Genomic DNA, 26,504 nt, shown 5'->3' on the forward strand with positions numbered 1-26,504 from the left:
ACAACTAGAGTCCCAGTAGATGTCCATGAAGACAACCTAACACATCTTCAACCATCCACGGATTATGACCTGTGTCTGACAGTGTCCAATATTTATCAGCAGACTCAAAGTCCTGCATAAATGTCACAACCAAAAATGCTGCCTTCGCCCTGGACATCTCTGATCAAGAAACCAGTACAGCCCTTGCTGCAGTAATGGGGTCCATGTTTGCTGTCATTAGCCTTGCGTCCATTGCTGTGTACTTTGCCAAAAGTTTTAACAGAAAAAATTACCACCATTCACTAAAAAAGTATATGCAAAAACCTCTTCAATCCCACTAAAAGAGCTATACCCACCACTCATTAACCTCTGGGAAGGCGACAGTGAGAAGGACAAAGACAGTTCTGCAGACACCAAGCCCACCCAGGTTGACACATCCAGAAGCTATTATATGCGGGAACTCAGAGGATATTTTGCTCCTGGTAGTAAGGAGCACAAAGAGGTTTTTGCTTTATTCTGTGAAAGTAACAAGTTGAAAACTTTTGTATTTTTGACTTTGCAAGTTTCTGGCAGAGTGAAGATAACCAGTGGATATTTCAAATTTTTTGGTATAGCATATTGCAAGAGTTTGACATGGCTAGCAGCAGCTCCAGGCTTCCAGTTTGTGGGTTTTTTTATTCTTATCATTATAATGATTGTTACGATATTATTTTTTTACTTTAGTTTGTTGTGCTAAACTCAATAATGCTATTCTAACTACAGTGCTCAATAAAATGACTAATGACAGGTTGGGGTGCCCCTGTGCTTTGACCAGTAGCATGACCCCTTCTTCGAAGCCATTGGTAGAAAGAACCATGTCCTCCAAAAAGTTATATAACAGTTTTGAAGCAGTTTTGAACCTTTTATAGCAATCTGGTCTACAGACTTCTAACTCAGGCTAAGGCTAGACTTGTTACCTTTGTTGAATGATGTTAGTTGACTGTACTGTAATGTTGTATCAACTGAATTGAATGTTTGCCTTTGAACAATGACTTCTTTTTCTTTTGTAATAGTTAAAGAAGCTTAGAACAGGCTAACAGGCAATAGAAATATGTATATCAGATTTTTTAATGTAACAAAGTACATGTTAATTGTTACCTTATTCTTTTTATCTTCAGTAGACACTTTTAAAAGAAAAGACAATAATTTTGTTGTGTTTAACTCACCAACATGTGGCGTATAATGAAGACAGAACTATAATACACTTGAGTCTGTGTCAAATAGTAGACCTTAAAGTGCTTTGGGGGCAGGGATGGCTTACTCACCTTTGTGTAACCCCCTCAACTATTAAAATGCTTGGTATATAGTAGCATTTTTGTTAGATAACAGAATAAACACCCTGCTTTAATGTTCTGTGATTAGCTGTTACACTCAATTCCCACCAAAGATGTGATGAAGTTTAAATGGGCAAAGGTAATCAAATGTGTCCTTTATTTCTTGTTTAGGTGTTGTTGCCTTTGGGGGAGGGGATGGACACGGGAAGAAAATGGTAACTCAGTCACCTACAGGTAGATTTTTACACTTGGGACTTTCTTTGTCAGCCCTGGTGAACCTTCACACTGGCAAGGCAGTGGAGTCTAACAGGAACATAGATGTGCGTTCACCAAGAGAGTGAGCCTCCGTCCCCAGCATGTCTGGCTACATCTCTGTGATGGAGACAGATACATTTGACTGAATACTACTGTTCTCATTTTGTATCTGTTCCTTTGTATCTTTAAGAATAAATGGCAGCACAATACCTTTGAAAGTTACTGCTCTGTGAATTCAATGAGATGATATCCCTTTTCCTTCTGTCTTCTTCCTTTAAGGGAAAACATGAAATGTTTTTTTAAAAACTAGGATGAAGAAGGGCTGAGTTTTCCTCCCATATTTCCTGTGAGGTGCTTGCATCTTCCACCTGAGACTCTTGGAGCTGCTTTTTTCTGGGTGTGTGAGGAGACAAGGCTGGTTGTGTCCTCACATGCCGTGCTAGGCCTGCTGCCTCATTCCTCATGCCAGCGCACATAGCCTTTTGGGCTTTTAGCTTACTCATGTCTGAATGTACCTTAAATCAATGGGTGCATTTACTGTGGCATTATGTTTTTTTCCTAAAAGGCTATTATTTAATCATAGTGATGAGGGCATTTATAATTGATGGTATCTTAGCATAGAGGAAAGGTAATGTGCTTTTGTTATCTATTGTTGCATAGCAAATAACCACAAAACTTAAAATAGCAATAATCATATATTACGGTTCATGGTTTCTGAGGGTCAGAAAGTCACTTCGGTTTCATTAGGGAGCTCTTGTCTCTGCCCTATGCTGTCTGGGGCATTAATCGTAAGACTTAAAGTCTTGAAGTTAGAAGCATTTGAAGATTCACTGATTCCCGTGTGAGCTTTTCTGGGGCTGTTGGTCCACGTGGGGTCTTTCTGTGAAGAGACAATGTAATGGTAGGGACTAAACAGAAAATCTTTACTCTTTCTCTTAAGAACGACAGATTTTCCAAGCTCGTAAGACCAGCATTTTTTAAGGCTATACTTGGGTTTCTGATCTGAGGAGTGTTGGATGTCAGAACTTTAGAGCATTGGGAAGGGCAACCTGCCTACTACTGGGGGTACATTTCACGTCAGAGGCTGCTCCGTTCCTCAGAATTCAAGATGATTTACACCAGACTCCCTTTTCATTCTTCCCCCAACTCTCCATACGACCCTGAGGTTTGAAATTCCTAGCTGGGGAGAAGAAATATAACAGACAGTATATTTTGCTTCATTCCATTTGAATCTGGGACTTGATTGTCAGCTGTCTCCAAATACTCTTTTTCCCTCAATTCCTGAGAGAAGTTCTCCTCCTGCAGTGCTTTGAGATCTCCAGCCTGACCAGATTACAGGAGCTCCTCGTCCAAAGCTCCTCTTACTTATCTCTAATGTAAATCCTAGATCCAAGGGAATCCAACGGCCAGCAGCGCGCGTGGCCTCTCTAATCCTTTTTACCCTGAGAGTTCAAAGAATTAGATAAAATACAGTCTTTAAAAAAAGCAAAACAAAACAACAATATTAACTCTTTCCTAAAAAGGTACAATTTTAATAAAATGGAAATTTGGGGTTTACATTTTTTAAGAGTTCCGAAGGACCATTTCTTAAGGCCTACAGCTATTAAGGCTTCTACATATGATATTTAAAATAATATCATGATTAGTATGGAAACTTAAAACCAGCATTTCACTACAAAAATAGGCTTTATTTTGCTGAACCCATTTGAGTTGAGTCTCCAAGGATCTACTGAGCAGTAGTTTCAGAATATTGAACTATAAAGGAATTACTGATCATTCCTGTTTGCTGTCTGCCCCCAGCTGCCAGGCACTATGAGAGGCTCTTATGGCATCTTGTTTAAAAACCTTGCAGGGTTGGTGGTATTATCCCCATTTTGCAGACAAGAAAACTGAGGCCCAGATAATTTATGTAATTTGCTAAGGTCATACGTCTAGCAAGTAATGAAGGAACAGAGATTTCGTAGGTAAAACCATTGTATGAGGGAATTTGGTCAGTATTTGGGTAGTTATAGAATTTTTTACAAACTCTGTAGGGAATTAGTGCCTACTCATAGAAATTAGTCTTCTTGCCTGAAACTGGAGGCCTGGAAGAATTAAAGAAAGGATCTCTATAGGCCTAATTCATTCTTTTCCCACAGCTCTGCCCACCTCCCCATTTTACCCATCTGATATGAAGGCATTCATGCCATTTTATTATAGAGGCTTATAGTGCCTGCTAGGCAAATAGCCTCACAGGGTTATTCTAGTATTTTGGAAACATGACTTCTAAGACACCTGACATATTGGCACTTGTATTAACTTCATCCCGCATCCCTAAAAGAGGATCTGGGGCTCTATTGCTACCACATTATAGTGCACAGTCAGCCCCAGATTCACTGCATCCCTTGACTACTTTGCCTGGATGAAGGCAGCCATCTGCATTTACTAAATTTCTCATGGATTTCTGTTTTAGTATCTCATTGATCATGTAAAGAGGGGCTATTTTATTCCAAGGAAAATTTGTGAGTTAGAGGTTTGGCATGGCTCAAAGATTGTAATCATGCTACTGCTGGACATAGGTAAATCTTTTATTTTTGGTGTGTGTGAGCCTTTGTGTTGAATCCAGATTACTTTTAGCTGGGGCGTGTTTGTTATTCTCTAGAGAGTTTAGCACTCTGGAGGTTTTCTAGATAAATGAGTGGATTGCATCATGGATGATCTCTGTGGTGGTTTCTTTAGATGACGTGTAGCCAGTGGCTACAGTGTGTTGGGGAGGAGGGGCCAGGGGTAGGAGATATCAAACACGTTTAAGCCTTGGAATTTATAGAAACAGTTTGTTTCTTAGTTTTCAGAATAACAATTATTTTTTCTTATCACAGAAATAATGTCTGTTTTTTGTAGAAAATTTAGTAAACATACATGCCCCCCCCAAAAAAAAAAAACCAAAATGCCATCTCCGAGTTGTTAGTCACTGTTCAGATTTTGGCTTAACTTTTTCTAATCTGTGTGTGTGTGTACATTCATACATATATTTTGCAAAAATGAGCCTATGCTCTAAATATTGTTCTATGAATTGTATTTTTGGATATATCTATTCATCACACATTCTTCTATAGAAACATTTTTGATTTTTATAAAGTTCTCATTGTATGGCTATGTCCTACCTTTTGGACATTAGATTTATTATTATTATTGTTATTTTTTTGTGGAGATAGAGTCTCACTTTATCACCCTTGGTGGAGTGCTGTGGCGTCACACAGCTCACAGCAACCTCCAATTCCTGAGCTTAGGCGATTCTCTTGCCTCAGCCTCCCAAGTAATGGGACTACAGGTGCCTGCCACAATGCCTGACTATTTTGTTGTTGTTGTTGCAGTTTGGCCAGGGCCAGGTTTGAACCCACCACCCTCGGTATAGGGGGCCGGTGCCCTACCCACTGAACAATAGGCGCTGCCCTATTATTATTTTTTCTTTATACTGCAATCCTGCGGCAGCTGACTCATAGAAAGAAAGAGACTTTTTAGATTTGGGGCTCTTTTTCCTGCACTGTAGTCACAGAGTGTGTCGTGTATTTCTGCCTACCTGCCTGAGACCCACCTCCCACCCCAAGAATGCTATGGAACTGGTTGCTGCTGACTGCTCACGTACTTTTGCTGTTTCTTCTCGCAGGAGACAGAGCACGTGGTGCCCAGCCAGTCAGAGTGTCAGGAGAGAGCAGGAACGCCAGCTCAGGAGAGTCCACAAAATAAAACCTTCAGGTGCCAAGAAACAGAGCGACTTCAACCAAGGTGGGTCTCTTGTTGTCAGAAGCTGCACTGTGCCCGGGGTTCCTTTCCCAGAAATGAGAACTCGTGTGCTTGCCACCCCCACACAAGAGTCAAGGCTTTCTGATTTTCATGGGCATTCCTTAGAGTCAGAGAAACTGCTTAAAGGGGCCTAGAAGGAGAATCACAGAGTGAGTGTAAGAGAAATATAAATGACCCACTTTCTCTGTCTTCTATTTGAGGATAATCCACCTTCAGGCCCAAGAAGGGGTGGTGATAGGTCCTGCCCTGGGAGAGAAATGCTAATTTCATTCATTCTGTCCCCTTTATTCCATGCTAGAGGGGATTAGCTTCCGCTATGATTATGATAAATTCATGATGACTCTGTAGGCGCCATGCCAACTGCTTTTTATAAATTCTCTCATTTGGTCTTCACCACTTCCTCATAAAATTAAGTACCCATAGTCTCCTTTTTTGGAGGAGCCTGAATCTCATAAACATTAAGACACTTGCAAGTAATAGATGAGCCAGAATTTGAATTGACAAATGTCTGATTACAGCATGGCAGGTGCAGATTCTGTGCTGCCCCCAGTGTGGCCCTGTTGTCAAGTGACCTTAGCCCTGAAGTAGCCCCAGGGGTGGCCTCTCTAGACTACTGGACCTGCTGGAGACTGCCCAGGGCAGGATGTGGGTGAAAAGCTGCCTGCAGAAAAGTTGGCATGCCTTTCTGATGGGAGCCCGACATTGCAGCTGTCTACGGAAAGTCTCCTCTGGAAATAAACAGAAGAAAGAATTCAACCGCTAGTTGTGTCAGCTGTCTTTGTAGGATCTTGTGTACAGTGTAATCATAGCCCTTACTTAGTGGAAAGGGAGGGCTACGCTTCTGAGCATGACCTTTAGAATTTTTTTCTGAGGCATCACAGTCTAAATGAAGATTGGCTGTGCTATGTAATTGTGCATTAAAATATCCAGTATGCTAAATTTGGCATCATGGAACCCCCCAAAGGTGAGGTGAATCAGTATCCCAGTGGATTTCTGGGCACATTTAATAACCGTCCTCACAAGTTGCCATCTCTGGTCTGTTTTATTTTTACCTGACAGATAATACCTGTTGGACTCAAACTTGTCATTTCTCCACGGGTCAGGACATTCTCCCTTTTATTTGAGGCCTTATTGTAATAAAGCTGTTTTGGGCTGGCTGGAATCCGCTTAGACAAAGATCCACCAGCCCGATGACTGCCTCTGTCAGCAAGAATAAGGTCAAGTGTATTCCCATGCATATTTCAACATAGCATAAAACCGAAACAAAACAAACAAAGCCCACATCTACATTATTCATGCTTGTGTATGGACTATATGGTGGTCCTTTGGGGGTAGATATTCGGCAGGGGCCAATAAGGAAGAATGGTATTAGTAATTAAGCTTCTCAAAGATGCTTGATATTCTGTAAACATAAAACCATTTCGTGTTCCACCTACAGCAGAAAAGCTAACTGGCAATTTTGCTGTTGTCCGTGGGCAATGCAGAAATTAAATGGGATTTTGTAGTGACAATCATTCACATGTGACTAGTTGAGAGCTAACAGTGTTATTGAGTGAGATTAGGCCTGTGAGGGAAGAAACAGAGGAGCAATTCTTATATAGTGGGCAGGCAGGGGAGTTACACTTTATTTATATTCTTGGAGATCTGTGCTATCTTTCCCCAGGAGAAGATGCGTGCACATGCACACACACACACACAACTTTGTGTAAAATTTTAGAAGATTCCCAGACTCTTCTGCATGTCAGGAAAAGAAACCAAATACAGGGTCACTGGACAGTCTTCCTCCCTAAGTCAGGATTTTCTTCCAGTCCCCGTCAGATGGGCTGCTTCTCCTTGTTGAAGCAGATCTGGTCTCTCTTCCCGTACCCCTTAGCAAACCACCATAGGATCTGAAGTACCTTCTTGTCCTTTTCTGCTTTCCCCACTCAGCCTCCATGCCCCACGTTCACAGGACCTAGACTTTTGAGCTAGCAGCATTCAGAGGGGTCTGTGCATAGTGCAGGGTCTGGTGTTAAGTCGCAGATCAGGAGTGCTGTTAAGCCGGTTATGTCTAGTTCTGTCAAGTTGAGTATTTAGATTAGGTGGGTAACCTTTAAACTAAGTTATTTATCACAACCATGGTGGCGTCACCCAGGACATTCTAATGGAACTTAAAAAAAAATCCATCTCGAAATATTACAGGGATTGTGAAATGTGATGAACCAGTGAAATAAGATCTGAGGCTAAAAACAACTTTGAATCAGGTAGCTCACATTCCTGATAACTAACATTCCTTTTCTGTTTTAAGCCAGCATCTGGCCAGGTCCAGGCATATCTTGCTGAACAGGGTCTTGGTAGAAACATGATATTGTAACAGGACACACCAGACCTAGGTTTGTCTTGGAGGGAGCCAAGAAGCCAGGCTAAATCTCAGCAGGTGTAAAAGGCCACCTTCTTGGGGGTGGGACAGGGGAGAATGTTATGAACATAAAGTACACTATGAGAAAAGGTAGAGAGATCTCTCTGTGGCAAGATGCCACCAAGGGCTCACACATCGTATCCGTGATACTTGAAGGAGTAGCATTCAGAGAATGAATTCATCCTTGTAGAAGTGAGATGTTGAGGTTGATTGAGGTCATGGGGTGGACATTGATCTTTTCCATGCATGCCAAGTAGATTCACACCTGCAGCTCTGAGAGCTCTCAGAGCTCTTTCTAGCACAGGGAGCCTTTCTCTGTGTCTGTGCATAAGCTTTGGGGAGGGCTATGAATGTTTTTCTGAGTTGGAGTGTGTTTATATTTTTTGTTTTGTTTTGTTTTTAACAAATGACCATAAAGTCATAGCTTGAAACAACACAGATTTATTATCCTATAGTCCCCTGGGATAAAAGTCCAATTCAGGTCTCACTGGGCCGGAGAAGGGTGTCAAGCAGGGAAGAATCAGTTCATTTCCTTGCTTTTCCCAGTTTCTAGAGACTGCCCACATTCTATGGCTCATGGTTCCTTCTCCCATTTTCAAAGCCAGCAACAGCATATCTCTCTCTGATCATGGGCGGGAAATATTTTCTGATTTTAAGTATCCATGTGATTAGATAGGGATCACTCAGGAAATCTAATACAATCTTCTTATCTCAAGGTCCTTAACTTAATCTCATCTGCACAGTTCCTTTTGTTATGTAAGATAACGTGGCAGGGGAGGGACAAGGATGAGGACATGGACATCTTTGGGGGACCACTATTCTGTCCACTACATGTATGTTTATTTTTCCAGAGAAAAACTCTAAAACATTTATCAGAATTTCATGTGGAACCCATGACCCCAGCAAAGGTTTAGAACACCCATCCTAATGTCTTCCTACCTCCAAGTTTGCCTACTTCTCTGAATTCCCTCAGCATGGCCGGCCTCAGATATAGTTTTGGCTGTCTCCATCCTGTTTTTGTTTGTTTTGAGACAGGGTCTCACTCTTTTGTCATAGGTAGAGTGCCTTGGCATCATAGCTCACAGCAACCTCAAATTCCTGGGCTCAAGTGATCCTCTTGCTTCAGCCCCCCCAGTAGCCAGGACTATAGACACCTGCCACAGTGCTCTGCTAATTTTTCTATTTTCAGTAGAGATGGTAGATCTCACTCTTGCTCAGGCTGATCTTGAACTGCTGAGCTCAAGCAATCACCTGCCTTGGCCTCCCAGAGTGCTAAGATTACAGGTGTGAGCCACGGCGCCCGGCCTGCCCCCATCCTCTTGTACCCTTCCTCTCATTTCCCATGTTTCTCCCCATCCCTATTATATTCCTTGGCTGTACAGTGCCCCATATAAAAGATCTCAAATTTGCTGTCCTCCAGGTGTATCTGGTGTGGAGACATACTTGGCTTGCATAGCATTAAAATATTTTGAATATATATTCAAAAATCAAGAGTTTTTTGCACATTTTTGGCTTTCTTTGGAAGAATCTGAAGATGAGATAACGCATGGCTTATATTCCTACAAGGCAACAATTAACTGGAGCTGAGGAGCAGCTTTTCATTTTTGCACAGTTTCCATCCATCTCTCCCCATTTATTTATGCTCTTTGCCCAGCCTCTATAGGTGTTTGATTTATAATGCCTGCTTCCATCCTTTTCTTCCTGGCAACTGCTCTTCCTGGGCAACTCTGGAAGCTGCCTGGAGCTAATTCCTGCTGGAGGAGAGTATCTTATCCTATAGAGATGGCTGATGATGTCTTAATGCCATCTTTTCCCAGAGGACATGTTTGTATTTTAACATGCACCTTCCGTGCATATCAGTGGAAAGGCTGGGTGTTATGCTTCCCTGACACGCACCTCAATATCTGGTGTTTTTAAAACATGTAAAATTCCAGAGCTGCATTTAGTTAGAGCTAGAAGAAGCCTTAGTAATTATTTAATGCAACTCTCTCATTTTCTAGTTTGACAGCTAGTAAGGCTGTGATTGGCTTAACTTCTCACTCCCCTTGGCAATAGAACCCAGGCAAGCACCATCAGTGTGTATGGAGCAGCCACTTAATGAATAGGCATCAATTTGACTGGTTTTTATAGCTAAAGCCAGTGCCGAGCCTGTAAACCGTCAGCTGTGACAAGGGAAATTTTTGTGTCAGAGAATACTAATGAAGTCAGGGATTTCTTACTCAGCTAAGTAAATTTACTTTTGAGAATGATTAACTCACTTATATTTAAAATACTGTATTAAAATTTATGACAGTATTAAACCTTTAACGTTATTAAAGAACTTGTCTATATAAACAGGAGTTGTTCTATAGCACTGTCTTAACTATTAATTAGATTGGTGTGGCCAGCATGGTAGCTCACACCTGTAATCCTAGCGCTCTGGGAGGTCAAGGCGGGGGTTGTCACCTGAGCTCACAGGTTAAGCCACTCTGAGCAAGAGAGACCACATCTCTAAAAATACCCGGGTGTTGTGGTGGGTGCCTGTAGTCCCAGCTACTCGGGAGGGTGAGGCTGGAAGATAGCTTGAGCCCAAGAGTTTGAGGTTGCTGTGAGCTGTGACGCCATGGCACTCACTCTACCGAGGGTGACAAAAATAAGACCGTATCTCAAAAAAAAAAAAAAATTAGATTGGTGATTACATTGCAGGTTCCAACCCACTGGCCTTTTCTAGAGGTCCCCTGTTAGAGGCAGCAGAAGATCCTTAGCAAGGACAATGGCCTTGGATGGTTTCTACTATTTTTGTGACATTCCAGATGAAAGAAAAAGCTGGGGGCTTTCTTGCTTTATAGAAAGAGGAAGTTTTGTCGGCAGCCACTTTTCCATGGGGTGGGAGGGCAGAAGGGGGGAGAATAAATCCTTTTATCTTTTGTTTTTGAGATAAACAATGTGTGTTTTAATAACTAATTGTTTCTTATTCAAATGCTTTTCATAGACTAATCAGAGTCTTAATTCTGCTTAAAAAAAAAAAAAGAAGGAATGAGAAAATGAGCACCCAAAGAGTTTAAATAATACAAAAGAGGCTCAGCACCTGTGGCTCAAGCAGCTAAGGCACCAGCCACATACACCTAAGGTGGCAGGTTCGAATCCAGCTCGGGCCCACCAAACAACCATGACGGCTGCAACCAAAAAATAGCCGGGCACTGTGGTGGGCGCCTGTGGCCCCAGCTACTTGGGAGGCTGAGGCAGGAGACTCGCTTAAGCCCAGGAGTTGGAGGTTGCTGTGAGCTGTGATGTCACAGCACTCTACCCAGGGTGACAGCTTGAGGCTCTGTCTCCAATAAACAAACAAACAAACAAATAAATAAATAATACAAAAGAATGATTCCCCTTCCTGGATGGCACCAGAGCAGGAGCTCTGCATATTTCCAGCATGGTCTACTTCCTCCTCTTTAGTATTCTCCCAGGGTTTTGTTTTGTTTTGAGTTTTTATGAGGAGAACATGGATGAAGTACAGATAAAAAAATACCTATCTCTAATAACTCATCTTCACAACATTTTGAGACTATCTGGTGTGCATTTGGATAACGAATGGGGTTCAGCGTGGCTTACTTGGAGCATACTGTATGGGAGGGGGCCACACAGTGGGGGCTCCTCCCTCCCACTGCCTCTCCTCATGGGCACAAAGCCATCTGTGGAATGAAAAGAATATCCAAATTAAGAAGTGTAGGGTCTTATATCTATCATGCAACCTTGGTCACTTCACTCAAATGCCTGAGACCTCCTCTAATGGAAGGAGTTTGGGTCAAATGACTTCTCAGGCTCCTACTGGCTCTAACACTGAAAATGCTCAACATTCTAGATATTTAAAGGATTAGACATGGAAAGACTTTAGCTTAAGAATACAAGCTCTTCCAGATAAAAATAATTTCCCCACCCTGCTTTAGGGCACAAAAATCCCACACCAAATCCTTAAACTGCTGATTGAAAAGAGGCCACACTTGATTATTTTGGAAATGAAACTCTGAATCTGAAATGCCTTTCTTTTTTTTTTTTTTTTTTTTAATTTTCCTAAGGAGTCTGCTCTTGGTCATTTGATAAATTGTTAGCACTTTCACCATGATTAGGCATGAGGATAAAAAAGAAACTCACAGATACTCTCTTATTCAAAATACCGCTACTATGACTGCTAATAAAATAAATGAAAATGAAAAAAATACAGAAAATTCCAAGGACATAAAAATGTCTTGTAATCTTACCACCCAGATGTTACTACCTTTGTCTTTTTAGTAATCATCCTTGTGTTGTTGCTAACTTTTTAATGTTGGCATAAAGAATTATGTCTGAAAGGGGCTTCTTGATGCGTTGGGATTTGAGACTGCTAGAAGCACTGTTTATTTTAGGCAGGCCCCAGAGTAGAAAGCTGGACAAGAATGCATCAGGACTGCACAATATTTATACGTAAGGGTGGGTTTGTTTGATGTAAGACCAGTAAGCTGAGTAATAGAATAGTAGTTTAATTATCACAAGGCTGGTGGTTTCATTTATGGCAAAAGTGAGCAAATGTAATTTTCTATAACAGACATGCAGTTTCCATAAAAAACATGTTTTTCAAGCTTTGGTGTCATCATAGTCCTTCGTTAGAAATGATATTTCTGGAAGACCAAACAGAAAACTTTGTCCTTAACAGCTGAACATCTTGGAAGGTTTCTCGGGTTAACTCGGTGAAATAGATTGAAGAGAGATACTTTAGTAATGATTAAAGGAAACAGAGCATGTATAAACTTAAACCTCATTTAGGACTTTGACCAGCTGGTTAACTATTCATTGTGCCTGAGGCCGCTAGAATGAGGCTGTTTAACTTATTCATCATCTTCCAGGTGGGGCAATAACTATTCCCGTGCTTCTGTTATAGTAATTGTCCACAAAATTATTCCTTGTCATGATTTACATTAAATACCACCCCCACCACCACACACACATTGTGTATTGTGACACACAGCTCCCATCCATCCCCTCCATATGCATTTGTTTTTTTTATCCTTAATCAGTGTTGGATTAAAATATCTTAGGTATCTTATACATCATATACAAATGTGTTTCTCAGAATAAATTATATATATAATGACATTGCTTTATGTTACGTTATATTCTACATTGCTATACATTACATTACATATAGGTAATTACATTGCGTTACTATGTAACTTGTTTGTACCACTTAATATTATATCTTTCGATATTATCAAATGTTTAATAATATTTAAGGGTTGTAAATACAGTCATATTCCTCAAAATGACATTCTGATCAATGAAACCCGGTACAATGGTGGTCTACATTACAAAGCAACAGGTGACTGGAGTTCATTCTGTGCTTGCCCCATCATTTACTTAATTCCAAAATATTTGATACTGTGATGACTTCTAGGATTTATATTTATAGATATTGCTATAGGAAGTACCTTTTAAAAATATCTTTAGGTACATCTCTTGTAGTTTCCTAAGTTTGTGCTTAAGGGTCAAAGCCATAGAATTTGAAATACTTAACTGAAGTGAGGCTTAGGATACAAATGTTTCAGTTACCTGATCATGGAAGGATATGGGAGTATAATGAACAATTGATAATTTTGAAAGAACTATACAGAAAGTCATGTGGCTGGATTTCCCTATGTGTTAGAATCATAGGACAGATTAAGAGTCTCTGGGTGGAATGACCGAGAGAATTCAATCCTATCCCCTCCCCCTTACTGTGCATTCACTAGATATTTCTGTTTCATCCACCAGCCCTCAGAGTTCTGATTGCGCTAAGGGGGAAGTGCTTCTGCCTCTCACATACTCAGAGGACATTTGAAAGTCAGGCGGGAGATGGGGCAATTCTTTGTTGCGTGGGACTGCCCCACCCATGTCCATGTGTGGCATCTTTGGCTCTAGTCCCCAGAATGCCAATAGGCATCCCGAGCCTCTGTGACAGTCCCAAATAGCCCCTAAATCTTCTAAATATGTCCTTGGGGGCATACAGTCACCTTGTTAAAAAACACCAACTTTCACGATGGATACCTTCTTTAAAACTGCTGTCTTACTTGTGTTCGTATTAATACAGACCCATGCTTGTGATCTATTCTTAAGCTGGGAAAAAGGCAATTACTTAACAGTGTTGCAATGTGTTCCTATTTTTCTTAATCTGTTATTACATACAGAAACAAACGTTTCCTAGAAAAATAAAAATCAATATTTTGTTGGTGGTGATTTTGATGTGGGGTGTGGTGATTTTACAAATATTCTTTGTGCTTTTGCTTTCCGAGTTTTGCCCCCATTGAGTCTCTGTTAAGTTTGTAATTGAGGAAAGTGATAATTTTAATAAATGCAAGAGAAGTAATATTTGCACATACTATTTCTCTAGTTTTATTCATTTATTATTATCTCTTATATCTTACTTTGGGGAAGACAGGAATAATAGGAGAGTATTAGGAGAGAATGGATTTGTTGCATATTTTGGTTAACTGGGAGAAACTTGAAATACATTGTCAGGGGTACATGTGGCCTTTGTGGTTTAGGACAGTTGGGACCAGAAAGCAAATAATAAAGACAGCTTTTATAGATTCAGATGATGTTTTAAACCAGAATTTGTGTCCTAGCCTCCTACTCTTGAACAGCACCCAGCCTCCCAGGAGTCTGGTCATGCAGAGTTGCTAATCAAAAGCACTCCTAGGATGCTGCAGATGCCAGAGACAAAAAACCCCCAAAATACCTGGGAGCATTCAAGTGGGGTGAGGTCCAAGAGGAGGAAGGTTGAGCAGGAGCATAAGCAGGACAAGCCAGGTGTCAGAGGCTTCTTAGCCTTGAATTTAGCACCAATACAAGAAAACAATTTGGCTACATCCAACCTATTGAATAAATCCAAGCATACATAACAGAGCCCCTGGGAAGGGCCTAGGAACTGTATACTCAGTAGAGCCCCTGGGAAGGGCCTAGGAACTGTATACTCAATAGAGCCCCTGGGAAGGGCCTAGGAACTATATCCTAGATACTGCAATGTGAAGAGTAAGGGCCTTGGTAGTAAGCAGATCACCAGTTTTAAAGTAACTGCAAAAAAGGGTCATATATAATATATATAATATATCATCTGGAGATGGAGGGAAGGTGGCAAGTGAAGGATAGAGACTCCTGACTCTTGCCTTTTGGGAAAGAAAGAGAATCTTTAATAGGGAATAGAGACCCTTTAGCCTTGTTTAATATTGACACCTACACAGATCCCTGTGCCTTCAAGTTCTTTTGTTCCTAGAGCTGTGCTGATTGATCCTTTAAAAGTTAAAGTGTTGGAAGTCCAAGTTCTAAGTGTCAGTTGTAATATCACAGGCTTCAGTATAATAAGTAATTATAACTATTCATGAAATATTTATCTTTCAAGTTGCCCATCAGTTGTCATCCCCTGTGCCCTGCACTGCGTCTGTCCCTTATCTAAACCTTCGTTTGTGTGACTCGCTTTTTCTCTTTCCTCGCCTGTAAGCTCTAGGCAGACCAGCTTGTGTCTACTCTGTTACCACTTTCTTGGTTTTGGTTTTCTTAAGGCAGAAGCTGATAGAAGAAATCAGGTACAGGGAGACGGTCCCGGAAAACAGGAAATGGTGGAGGAGGACAGGCCCACAGCAGGTGTGTGGCTTACTCTGAGGATTCCCGTCCAGGGGTTCTCAACCTTCCTAATGCTGCGGCCCTTTAATACAGTTCCTATGGGTCATGACCCACAGGTTGAGAACCGCTGAGTGTAGACAGTGCCTATCCCTCTGATGGCTGGGGGGCTGCACTGTTTATCCGTACACACCCCCTTTCTGCTGGATGCTGCTTGTCCCCAGGGGAGTAACTCTGTTACACATTTGTCCCTCCCCCCCAGAGAATGAGCTCCACCTGGTAAAAAACCCTGATGCAGGAGAGTGGAGCAACTTGGGAGGTGCTGGGGTGGGAGGATGGGAGTGAGCAGAACTGTCCTGGGAGCTGACATCGGCTCTCGGCTGTCTCCTGGGCTGAGCCCTGCCTGGCACAGGAAGCCGGTGTCTGGTCATTATTTGCGCAGTGAGTGGAATGAGTGAGGCGATGCTAGCACAGTGCTTTGTGTCTTGCTCAGCAGATCAGATCCTACGAAGGTCTCAGGGCCTCTGCTCTCACTTGGTCCCCGTGGGCAAACCCACTGGATCCTGTGCCCTCAACATCCTTCCCGACTCTTTCTTTCTGTCCCTCAGGGTGTTTAAACCATACCCATAGCTACTCTCCCTCTACTGACTCTGACGCTGGCCTGGTGCGCCTGCCTCACTGCTCCCCCATTTTCTGGGCTTGGCTGTGGTCCTGGCTGTCTGGTCTCTATTCCAGCCCATCAGAGTGAGGAGCAGGTTCTACTCAGGGAAGCGAGGCTGTCTGCTGTTTGGAGTTTCTCATGGTGTCTCCAGGGACTCATGGTATCTCCAGGTGTTCCCAGGACACGTTCTGGAAAGGTGTTCCCTGGGAGAACAGGCCAGAAACACCACGTCTCTCCTATGGTCAGAAGTCCCTGACGTGTACGCTCTGGCCAGTGGTCTCCTCTCAGGCCATTGTATTTGGACCTTTAGGGTAATGCTGCCCAGTTAGGGTTCCCCTGGAGTGCATGTTAGCTAGGAGTTACCATTCTTCTCTAGAAATTCTGATTCAGTAGGTCTGGATTAGGGCCCAGAAATCTCTGTTTTAATAATAGTGTCTGATTCTGATCTTCACTGGAAGATAGGGGGAGGGCTGGGGTCCCTGCTGAGAGGAGGGCACGTTGTTGGGGATCAGTGTTCTGTTTCTGGTCACAGCATCCTTGTCTCCCCTGTGGGAGTTCCTCAGTCTGGACAAGTGGAACCTGAATCTGAACATCAGTTTATGAACCTCTGGTAACTTCTAGTTCTGTTTTCTCTCAGTTGTCTCTTTAAAATTCTCACAGAATTTTAAACTCTGTGCCTCTGTTTCTTTATCTTTGAAGTTGGCTGCCCAAGGTTTAACCTCAGTACTTTAGCAGACATTTAGAGCCAATAAGAGAATGTCTTCAATGTGGCTTAGACTCCCCAGAGAAAGGAGCTTTCTATTTACTGGTATGGAGGGTGGTGGTTGTTGCTAATAATATTCCTGGAATTTATTGGCACCTTGTCCATGTCTGCATATAGAGCTATTGTTTGCATATAAAGCATGTTTTGCTCAGAGGGCCGCCCTCTTGGGATATACCTTTTGTTTTCTAAAGAGTTTCAGGAAACAGCAGTCACACAGCCAGCCAGCAGTCATCCGGGTATACATCAGTGTGTCCCAAGTGCTGCTTTCTAAGACAGAGGCTCAGTATAATGCAGTGGAAACCTCGAATCCTTCAGATGTTATCTGAGGTCAGCGCTGTGGCATTCCGAGGCTCCGATTCTAAGTGAAGCCTTCTGAAAAGTGTGTTGGATGCTCTGTTTTTATTCTTTCTGGCCAGGTTTTCTAAATTATGGGTTCAAAAACTGCTCACTAAACTTTGGCAGGTCACCTCAGGGAAAAATGTATTCACTTGTGGGAATGAGAGTCTTTCCACCTTGCAGGCTCTGCTAGCACAGTACAAGTGGAAGAAAGAGCACTGTGTGTATGTTCCAGACATTGTGCACTCAGGGACGTGTCATCACTGGCGGGTGCCACTGCCCTAGGATGAATGTTTTATTAATGAACACGTGAGTGCCTACTATGTGTCATGGAGCCAGGATTAGCTCCAAAGTGTTGAGCAGGATTCATACAGCTCTTGCTATGCAGAGCTTACTGTCGTGAGAGTTAATCAAATGTGCAAATACAGTAGAACCTCCATAGTTGACCACCTCCCTACATTGACCACCTCCTTAAGTTGACTTGATTTTCATAGACCAGACATGTACCAGGTGTACGTATCACTACAGCAGGCCTAGTTCCTTATGTTGACCACCTCCATATGTTGACCACTTTGCTATAGCCCCTTGCGTGGTCAGCTTACAGAGGTTCTGTCCCTGGTTAGGAACCGAGACACGCTATGCAGCAGAAGTAAAAGATCAGAATAGAGTTAGAACATACACAAGAGAGACCCAGTGGGGAGTTACCTAACATCTAAAGGATGAATGTATGAATTGGGAGAGAAAGTGGAGAGGGAAGAGCATCCTGGGCACAGGGACAGCTCGGGTGAAGGCCTGTGCTAGAAAGAAGCACGGTGCATCCAAGAAACTAGAAGAGAATGTCAGTGGAGCTGGAGCTCAGGGAGAAGTTCTCAAGTTGAGGTTGATGCGGTGATGGGAACTAAATCCTTCAGGGCATCCTAGGCTCCTTTCAGGATTTTGGCTTTTATTTTAAGTCAATGTATGGATGACTAGTGCAAGATCTTATTTGGATGATGGTGTGGGAAAAGTAGAGGAGAGGAAGGGAGACGAGGGAGGAAACTACTGTCATCCAGGTTGTTCAGATGAGAGGCTTGGATCAAGATAGCTGTGGTAGAGATAGAGGGGGTAGGAGCAGATGCAAAAGTTATTTGGGTTAAGAAACCGTAGAGCTTGGTAATACATTGGCTGTGGTGCTTGAGGGAGGGAAGAGCGTCAGGTACCTCTCAGGTGGCTTCCATGAGCCGTTGGATGGATGGGGAAGGTTTTCACTGAGATAGGGAGCATTTTCCTCTGGTCATTTAATTATTTATTGATAGTTACGATAAGCTAAAATGTGGCTTTTTCATAAATTGTCACATCTTATAATTTGACACAGTCCTTAGGCTAAGAAAAACAGTTTAATTCCTAGTTGCTCTTGGCATTTTGAATTTCAGTGCACCTCCTGAGAGAAGGCCACTGTAGGGTGACCCTACAGGCAGACTCAGCATGTGCTTTAGGGTTCTAGCAGACAGTTTTTACAATTCAGTGGGTGATCCACAAGTTTGTGATCATTGAATCCATGAGGAGCTCTTTTAATAATCAGCACACAATTGAATTTCTGTTGAGAAGTGTTTTTAGTTTGAATGATATAGTAGTGGTAGTGATGGTGGTGGCAGTAGTGGCAACAGTGGCACTGGGAATGGTGGGGATGATGGTGGTAATGGAGGTGATATGATGGTGATACTGGTGGGTTGTTGTGATAAGTGGTGGTGATGGTGATGATGGAGTAGTGGTTGTGGTGATGCTAGTGAGAATGATGGTGATGGTGGTGGTAATTCCAGTGGTGGGTGGTTGTATTGCTGATCGTAATGATGGTGGTAATGATGGCTCATGGTAATGATGGTGGTGGAGATGGTGGGTTGTGGTAACGGTAGTGGTGGCACTGATGGTGGGTTGTGGTAATGGCGGTGGCTGTGATGGTGGGTTGTGGTCATGGTGGTGGCTATGATGGTGGGTTGTGGTCATGGTTGTGGCTGTGATGGTGGAGGCACTGATGGTCGGTTGTGGTAATGATGGTGGCACTGATGGTGGGTTGTGGTAATGGTGGTGAATATAATGGGTTGTGGTAATGGTGATGGTGGAGATGGTGAGTTATAATGGTGGTGACACTAATGGGTTGTGGTAATGGTGGTGGCACTGATGGTGGGTAGTGGTAATGGTGGTGGAGATGGTGGGTTGTGGTAATGGTGGTAGCACTGAGGGTAGAGATGGTGGGTTGTGGTAATGGTGGTGACTCTGATGGTGGGTAGTGGTAATGGTAGTGGTATTAATGGTGGCGGTTGGAGGCATCACCTGCTCCTCACTGCTGAGGACTATAATTGGTCTCTGAGGAGTACAGGCTACATTTCCCATTGCCCGAGCCTGGGCTAGAGGGCAAAGCTATGTTGGAATTGTCAGGCCGCTCTGACGAGCGAGCTTATTCATCTTGGTGCCCTTCAGAAGCATGCGTTCGATTGAGATTTGCTTAGTCACTTTCCTGTTATTGTTTCAGGTGCAAGAATGCAAGCGAGTTGGCAGGAGTATTCATTGTGACCCAGTTTTGTGTGGGGGTCGGCTTCCAGGCACTGTGGTGAATGTTTCAAGCAGATCTTTAAAGATCTTTCAAAGGCGAGAACCTGAGATGTCTAGCTACTGTTCCAGTTCTCCTCTTTTCATTGTTGAACTTCTCCAGTGAGAAGCTTTTGTTTCTTTTTCCTCTCTTACCTATGACTTTTATCTTTTTTAACTCAGTGGCCTTTTCTTTTTCCCCTTTCATGCTCATTTTCTCCAGGGAGCTGTGACACGTTCTGGCAGTATAAGCTTGGGGAGTTCACCTGCACATCATGTTCTTCTTCTTGTCTTCTTTTTTTTTTTTCCTTCTCCATAATATTTAGCATCTAGTACCCTGCATATCATCCATGGTCTGTAGGTTCTCTCTTCTTCCATGTAATAAATTCCATAAATTCCACGGGGTAGATTTTGTTTTGTCTGCTGCTTTATTCCCAGTACCTGCAGTAGTACCTGGCACATAGTTGGTGCTTAAAAAATTTTGTTGAATGACTAGATGAAGTTATTTAACTGACCTTTCTCCTGTTAGGTCAAATGGATGTAATAATGTTAGTCTCATATGGTTACCGTGAGGATTAAATGAAATAATGTAAGTAAACTACCTGGCAGGCCCAGCCTGGCGTGCTAAGATCTGCTGAATTGTTAGTTCTCCCTGTCGCTCTTCTTCCTAACTTCTGTCTTTCTGATATTTAGAGGAGTAGATTCTGATAAGTTTCTTACCTCCCGTATTTTCTTGCCTTTCTTTTGTCTCTTAACTGACCTGTTCTGGAGACCTACAGAGTGGACCCAATTGCTTCTCTCTTTCAGCTTATTTATTAATGACACTTTAATTATTATTAACAAAACATACCATTAGTTATCATATAATAATTTTAATATCATGTTGTATATGATTATGGAATGTATGTATTATTATATTTACTGTAGCTAACAACTGTAGTGAAAATCATTCATGAACTATCCTAAACATCATAAATTATCCTGTTGTTGTTATCTTCACTTTGCAGATAAAGAAACTGAGAGGCTTAGAGTGGTTAACATATTGCCCCAAATGTGTGCACTTAGTAAGTGGTAGATCAAAAATTTAGGTCTAGTCTTTTTCCTTCCTTTATCTATCTGTCCAAAAGATGTGTACTGAGAATGTGCTGGGCATTGTCCTAAGTTCTGGCCACATAATGAAGGAAAAAAGATAATGCAGACCTGCTCATAGGACCTGACCTGTGGCGACCATGCCTCATGTCATAATCATTACTGGTGCTGTGCTGGTGAGGAAGGATCCTAGTTCTAGGGGTAACCCAGCCAGGTATTTCTCTTTCCCTGTTTCAGTGTCACCTCAAGATTCCAATATCTAACTCTGAATTCATGAATTGCCCTCTTTATGCCTGATATTCTCTCCTCCCTCCAAAATTAGATGTTTTTCTCTTGCCATTTGGAAAACCACCTGCCATTCTCCTTGTCACACAGGCTCAAAAGTTTGTTCTAATTTCCATTACTCCACCTCTTTTATTCCATCCTTTGAATCCACACCCAGGATCTCTCAATTGCTTTTATCCTTGAGAATGTCTCTTATCTGTTTCTCCCTCTCCAGCTCCTCCCCACCATTCTCTTATGAGCTTTTAGGCCCTGATCCTGGATTTACTGAACTAGCCTCAAGGTTCTGTGTTCTTTTGCTTTCCCCTTGAAGATTATAAGGATCCTTAAGCATAGACTGTTATTCCCCAATATCAGACCAGGCACATAGTAGACATTCAGAAGCTTAGTAAAACCAAGCACCTTTGATGCTTCTAAATACAGTTCTCCAGCTCGTTCTGGAGGATTATGAAATGGTTAAGAGCGATTTTCCTGGAAGATTGTGTGTGCATATTTCATATAGGCTCTTCCCTATATCTCAGTAATATGTATTATATGTTTTTAACAAAGTGCATTTCTGCTTCTTTCCATTAAATGTGCTACTCATTTATTTGCTTTACTATCAGCTGTCACTCATCAAAAAGGAACTTGCACCAAAATCCTAGAGAAATTTACATTTGTAAAGTGTAAACTGGTAAATACTATTTTACATAAAGAGCGCCACTCTTCCATTTTTTGGGTGTTACTCTGTAGAAACATAGTTTGAGAAGGTAGTTTACGAGGAACCTATGAGCCATTCAGAGTGTATTTAATATGTTACTGGGTAGGATGGGTTAATCTCGGAAAGACCTTTCCCCTGTTTTGTGTGAAAGAGCTACTTTGTATTCTCTGAAGCCTGAAATCCCCATATTTGTTGCTCATGGGGTTGATGGGCACTGGTGGGTGAGCCAGCAGCCTTCCTTCTCTATCCTCTCACTTGAGTTGTTACAACTAAGCTCACGGTTGAGAGCCTTAGCCTTCTCTGACACCCAGGAGGGGAATGCTGGTTGTGCACACATAGAAGACATTAGTCTGACCTTCACATTCTTCTTCTTCCACCATCTCCTTTTCTCATTAGAAAATAGTTTGCACAATTAACAATGCCTGTGGGTTCAGAGAACTTTACATTCTCAAGACTATTTTGAAGAAGTTAGGATTGTAACATTCCTAAATGTGTACTATGACATTTAGAAATCAGTTGTGTTACCCATTCTGAGGATGTGTATGTTTTCTTTAGGATTCAAATTGAGGCAGAATAATAACTGCAAATAATTATGCACCAAAATAAATCTTTTTCTAAATGACTTAACACTTACTAAATCTCTTAGTCATTAAGATAGCTGGCCTTTTTATAAAGATAATAATGATAATTTGATACATTTATTATATAATAGCATGTACACTGCTACAGAAAAACTCAAATGCTGCTTAATATATGCCACTAGACCATAGCATTTGATAAATCATAATTTAGACCTAAGTATCTTCTAGAAGTAGAATTTTGTGTGTTCCTTTAAGCTAAAGAAAATCAACTCAGAGCAGATATGCCTTAAGTCCATTTTATTCTATTATGAACTATGTAGTGACAAACCCAGCTTCATTACGTGTCTAAGTCAATTTGGCGTTGCTATTACAGAACCTGAGGTTGGGTAATTAAAAAAAGAAAACAGGTTTTATTTGGCTCACGATTCTGGTGGCTGTAAAGTCCAAGATTGGGCAGCTGCATCTGGTGAGTGCCTGAGGCTGCTTTTATTCATGGTTGAAAGTAGAAGGGGAGCAAGAGGGTGTGAAAAGATATGAAAAGAAGCAAGAGAGAGATACCAAGGAAGCCAGACTTTTGAACAACCAGCTCTCTCAAGAACAAATCCATTTCTGAGGGAAAGAGAACTCACTCCCTTAATCTATTCATGAAGGCTCTGCCCCCATGACCAAAACATTTCTCATGAGGCCTCACCTCCCAGTGTTACCACATTGGGGATCAGATTTCAAACTGAGTTTTGGTGGGGTCAAGCCACATCCAAATCATAGCACCGTATAACCTAGCAATGAGTATAAAATGTATCTTGTAAATTAAGAGATAGGATGAAATTTCTAAAAGGCATCTTCAGTGGACAAATGGTATCTTTTTGTAACAACTGTATCAGATCACATTGAGTCACTCCAAGACAACTGCATTGAATTTGGATTGGTCCTGAGGCTTTAGCACTACAGAAAGTAGATATAATCAGTGCTTTCTTGGAGCTTATGTTTTAGTATGGAAATGCAAATAAACATTTAATTTCACATAGTAAGAAGTGCTAAGAAACCAGTATACAGGGCAGTGCTCTGGAGGGTGCAGGGAGGGCCTCCTGGGGAAGGTGACATGTGAGCTTAGCTGAGGCATTCATGAGAAGAGTCATTGTATGCAGATCTGGGAGGAGAGCTGTGGGGCCCAGGGACAACAAGTGTGAAGGTTTGAATAGGGAACAAGCACTATCTGTTCAAGAAACAGAGAGAAGGCCATGGCTGATGAACAAGGGTGAGAGTCGGAGGAGGTGGGGCCAGTAAGTCTGGTAAGGTTCAAATGCTGTAATGTATTGCAGGCCTTTATAAGGAGTCCAGATTTTATTCCAGACAGTGGGACACCACTAAGAGTTCTTAACAGAGGCATGGCCAAATCTATAGCTGCCAGGTTCAAATGCACATTGCTGAAAGGTTTCTTTTCAATGGAAATAATTTTCCTTTGTATTTTATAGAATAGACCAGAGGGCTGCCATTTGGCCAAAGGATGCTTTTGAAACTCAGCAGGACTTAAATGAGGTAGGTACAATCATTACTGGTTATGTGAACATGAATTAGCCAATCATAAGATTTATTATTCTTTTTCACAGTACCAGGAATTCTTTCTGATTAAAACTTTAAGTATTTATGCTTGTAAGGGAACTTGTCATGCTTGAAGTTCTTTGTTCAATGGGTAATGTTTTTCCTTGCTGTGGAGCAAACAACATTTGAAATACTGTTTGTGAGACTATCCCCACATTTTGGCCCTAACCCAAGTCCAACAAAAGAATATAAATTTCATTATATTCTTTTTTTCTTTTTTTTTTTTATAGACAGTCTTTAATCCTGCTTCAAAATTGTATGACCATGGTTGTGACAGTTAACATTTATAAAATTTTCTCTTAATGGTTTTTTGTCTGCATCTTTCCTTCTGTTTCTTTCTTTCTTTTTCCTAATGGCCTTTGTACTCTCAAACATAGTCATGCTTACTGTTTATCCACTGAACATGGTATAGTTTCATGTTTGCAATATGGTTTTCTTGGTAGACTTTGAGACATGAGGCCACAGTTTCCAATCCAGATTATTTCCCAACAAAATGGACATCACAACGTTCGTTAGCTTGTTCTGGATTTTCTTTGAAATATGTAAATTTAATTCTCCTGTTTAAAATCAGTATGGTATAGTCAGGATACCTATTATTAAGCATGCCTTGGCTTTAGACATGGGTTTGAAATACTCTGGCCTTTTCTTATCCTCACTTTTTTGACAATCAGCTGCCTGGAAGAAAAAATGATGTGCTTCAGGTAAATTATTTATTTGGCATTTTGAAAATGCGCCTCTATTCTGCCTCCCCACTCCCCCAAAAAGGTATTAACTAAATTTAGGTGACTTCCTTCTTTTTTTCCCTTTTAGTACTGTGTTTCCCCAAAAATAAAACCTACCCCCAAAATAAGCCCTAGCAGGATTTCTATGCATTTGTTAAATATAAGCTTTACCCCGATAATAAGACCTAGTGATGGTCTTATAGCCACACCATGCATTTCAACGCAGAGAGGAAGACATCCCCTGAAAATAAGCCCTAGTGTGTCTTCTGGAGAAAAAATAAATATAAGACAGTGTCTTATTTTCAGGGAAACATGGTAGAAATAAATAGCCAAAGGTAAACCAGCTTCCTGGTTAAGCTAGTAAAATAGCTGAAGTTGTGAAAAATGTCCTAAAGATAAGAGAATAGGATTCTGGGTTTTGTTTATTTGTTTTTATTTATTTATTTATTTTTGGTGTGTGTTTATGCATACACACACAGAGACAACTCTCAAATTCTTCTGACTCACTCATGGTAACAAGAATGAAAAAGAGTTTATGAAAATCAATGAACACAACTGTCTGCCCCACTGCGAACAAGCAAAATGCTAGTTGTAAAGAAGCAATGGTTTGTTTTGACATAAGTGACTAGAAAAATGAAGTGATTGTAAGAGTCAACTCGTGATAGCTCTTAAGTATTTGGGAGAAACTCTGTGTTTTGAGCTGGAAACCCATGAGAGTGCTGAGATTCCGTGAGTGTTCCTAAATCACAGCTTTGAAAGCTCTATTTGAAAATCTGCTTTTCTTTATTCCTTCGCTATGCTGCATTTGCAAATGACAAGAAATGTGCCAGCTCACTGCTCGGGGGTTGCGTGAGCACAAGAACACTGAATTGGGCCCTGTGTCTGAAACCGCAGGCAGCGCCATGTGTGAACTGTTGGCCCTTCCAGGCAGAGGGGGCACCTCTGATCCACACTGGGTGAATACAGTGACTGTGTGCTGAAAGTGGCTTTGGTCCTGTCAGGGGATTAACTGGATGTGCACATCATCTTCTTCCATGAAGTTTCTTTTGGGGCCAACATTTGGAAGTCTGTAAGGTATCTTAGAGAAGCCTGAAGGGGGTGCAGCATGAGTGGTGAGAGGCCCTGCAGGGGGATCACTGTGTTCACACTCATTGATGGAGGCGTCCCGCAGCATGGGAATATATTTAACTTTCCCAGTATCTCTCAGATGTATTGAACACCAAACTCTCACCTGGAAAAACCACCTCCTAGCACTTCTTAAGGCAATAAGAGTCCTATGGAACACAGATGGGCAACATGGCTGTCATATTTTTAATGCAAATGCATAATCACACAGAAAAGTGCACAGATTATAATTGTATGTATGGATGAATTCTTACAAAGTGTGTAACCAGTACATAGATCAATAAACAGCGCTACCAGCATCTCAGAAGATTCTCTCTAATTCCTTCCCATCACTACTCCCTGGGGAGATATCTGCTGTTTTTGAGCTTTTTATGCACGGGCTGTAGGTATTCTTTTGTGTCTGGCTTGATTTCCTCAATAGTATGTTTGTGGAATTCATCCACACTTGGTGTTGTAGCTGTAGTTTTCATTTGCCTTGATCTAACCTAGTGTATGGCTGTGTCTAGCCTTTGACTGTAATGATCAGTTGTTATTGATGATTTCTTTTTTATTACTATGACCTGTTTTCTGGCCTCTTTGTACAGCTGGCTTTTTTTTTTCTTGACAGAGTCTCACTTTGTCACCCTCAGTAGAGTGCCATGGTGTCACAGCTCACAGCAACCTCCAGCTCTTGGGCTTAGGTGATTCTCTTGCCTCAGCCTCCCGAGTAGCTGGGACTACAGGTGCCCACCACAATGCCCAGCTATTTCTT

General features: G+C 41.7%; 1 protein-coding gene across 6 annotated transcripts in view; it reads left to right on the plus strand.

Moving 5' to 3' along the window:
• FAM13C (family with sequence similarity 13 member C) overlaps positions 1-26,504 on the plus strand; it is a 110,967-nt gene that overhangs the window by 31,558 nt on the left and 52,905 nt on the right. For all 6 annotated transcript variants that reach the window (XM_023509597.1, XM_012801431.2, XM_012801429.1 and 3 more), the window contains 2 exons: positions 5,194-5,312; positions 23,780-23,843. In XM_023509597.1, the coding sequence (XP_023365365.1) occupies positions 5,194-5,312; positions 23,780-23,843 (183 nt within the window). The remainder of the gene's footprint in view (positions 1-5,193; positions 5,313-23,779; positions 23,844-26,504) is intronic.

The sequence above is a fragment of the Otolemur garnettii genome, unplaced genomic scaffold (genome assembly GCF_000181295.1).
Source record: "Otolemur garnettii isolate 467f Iridium unplaced genomic scaffold, OtoGar3 scaffold00008, whole genome shotgun sequence".
In the NCBI taxonomy this organism is placed as follows: domain Eukaryota; kingdom Metazoa; phylum Chordata; class Mammalia; order Primates; family Galagidae; genus Otolemur; species Otolemur garnettii.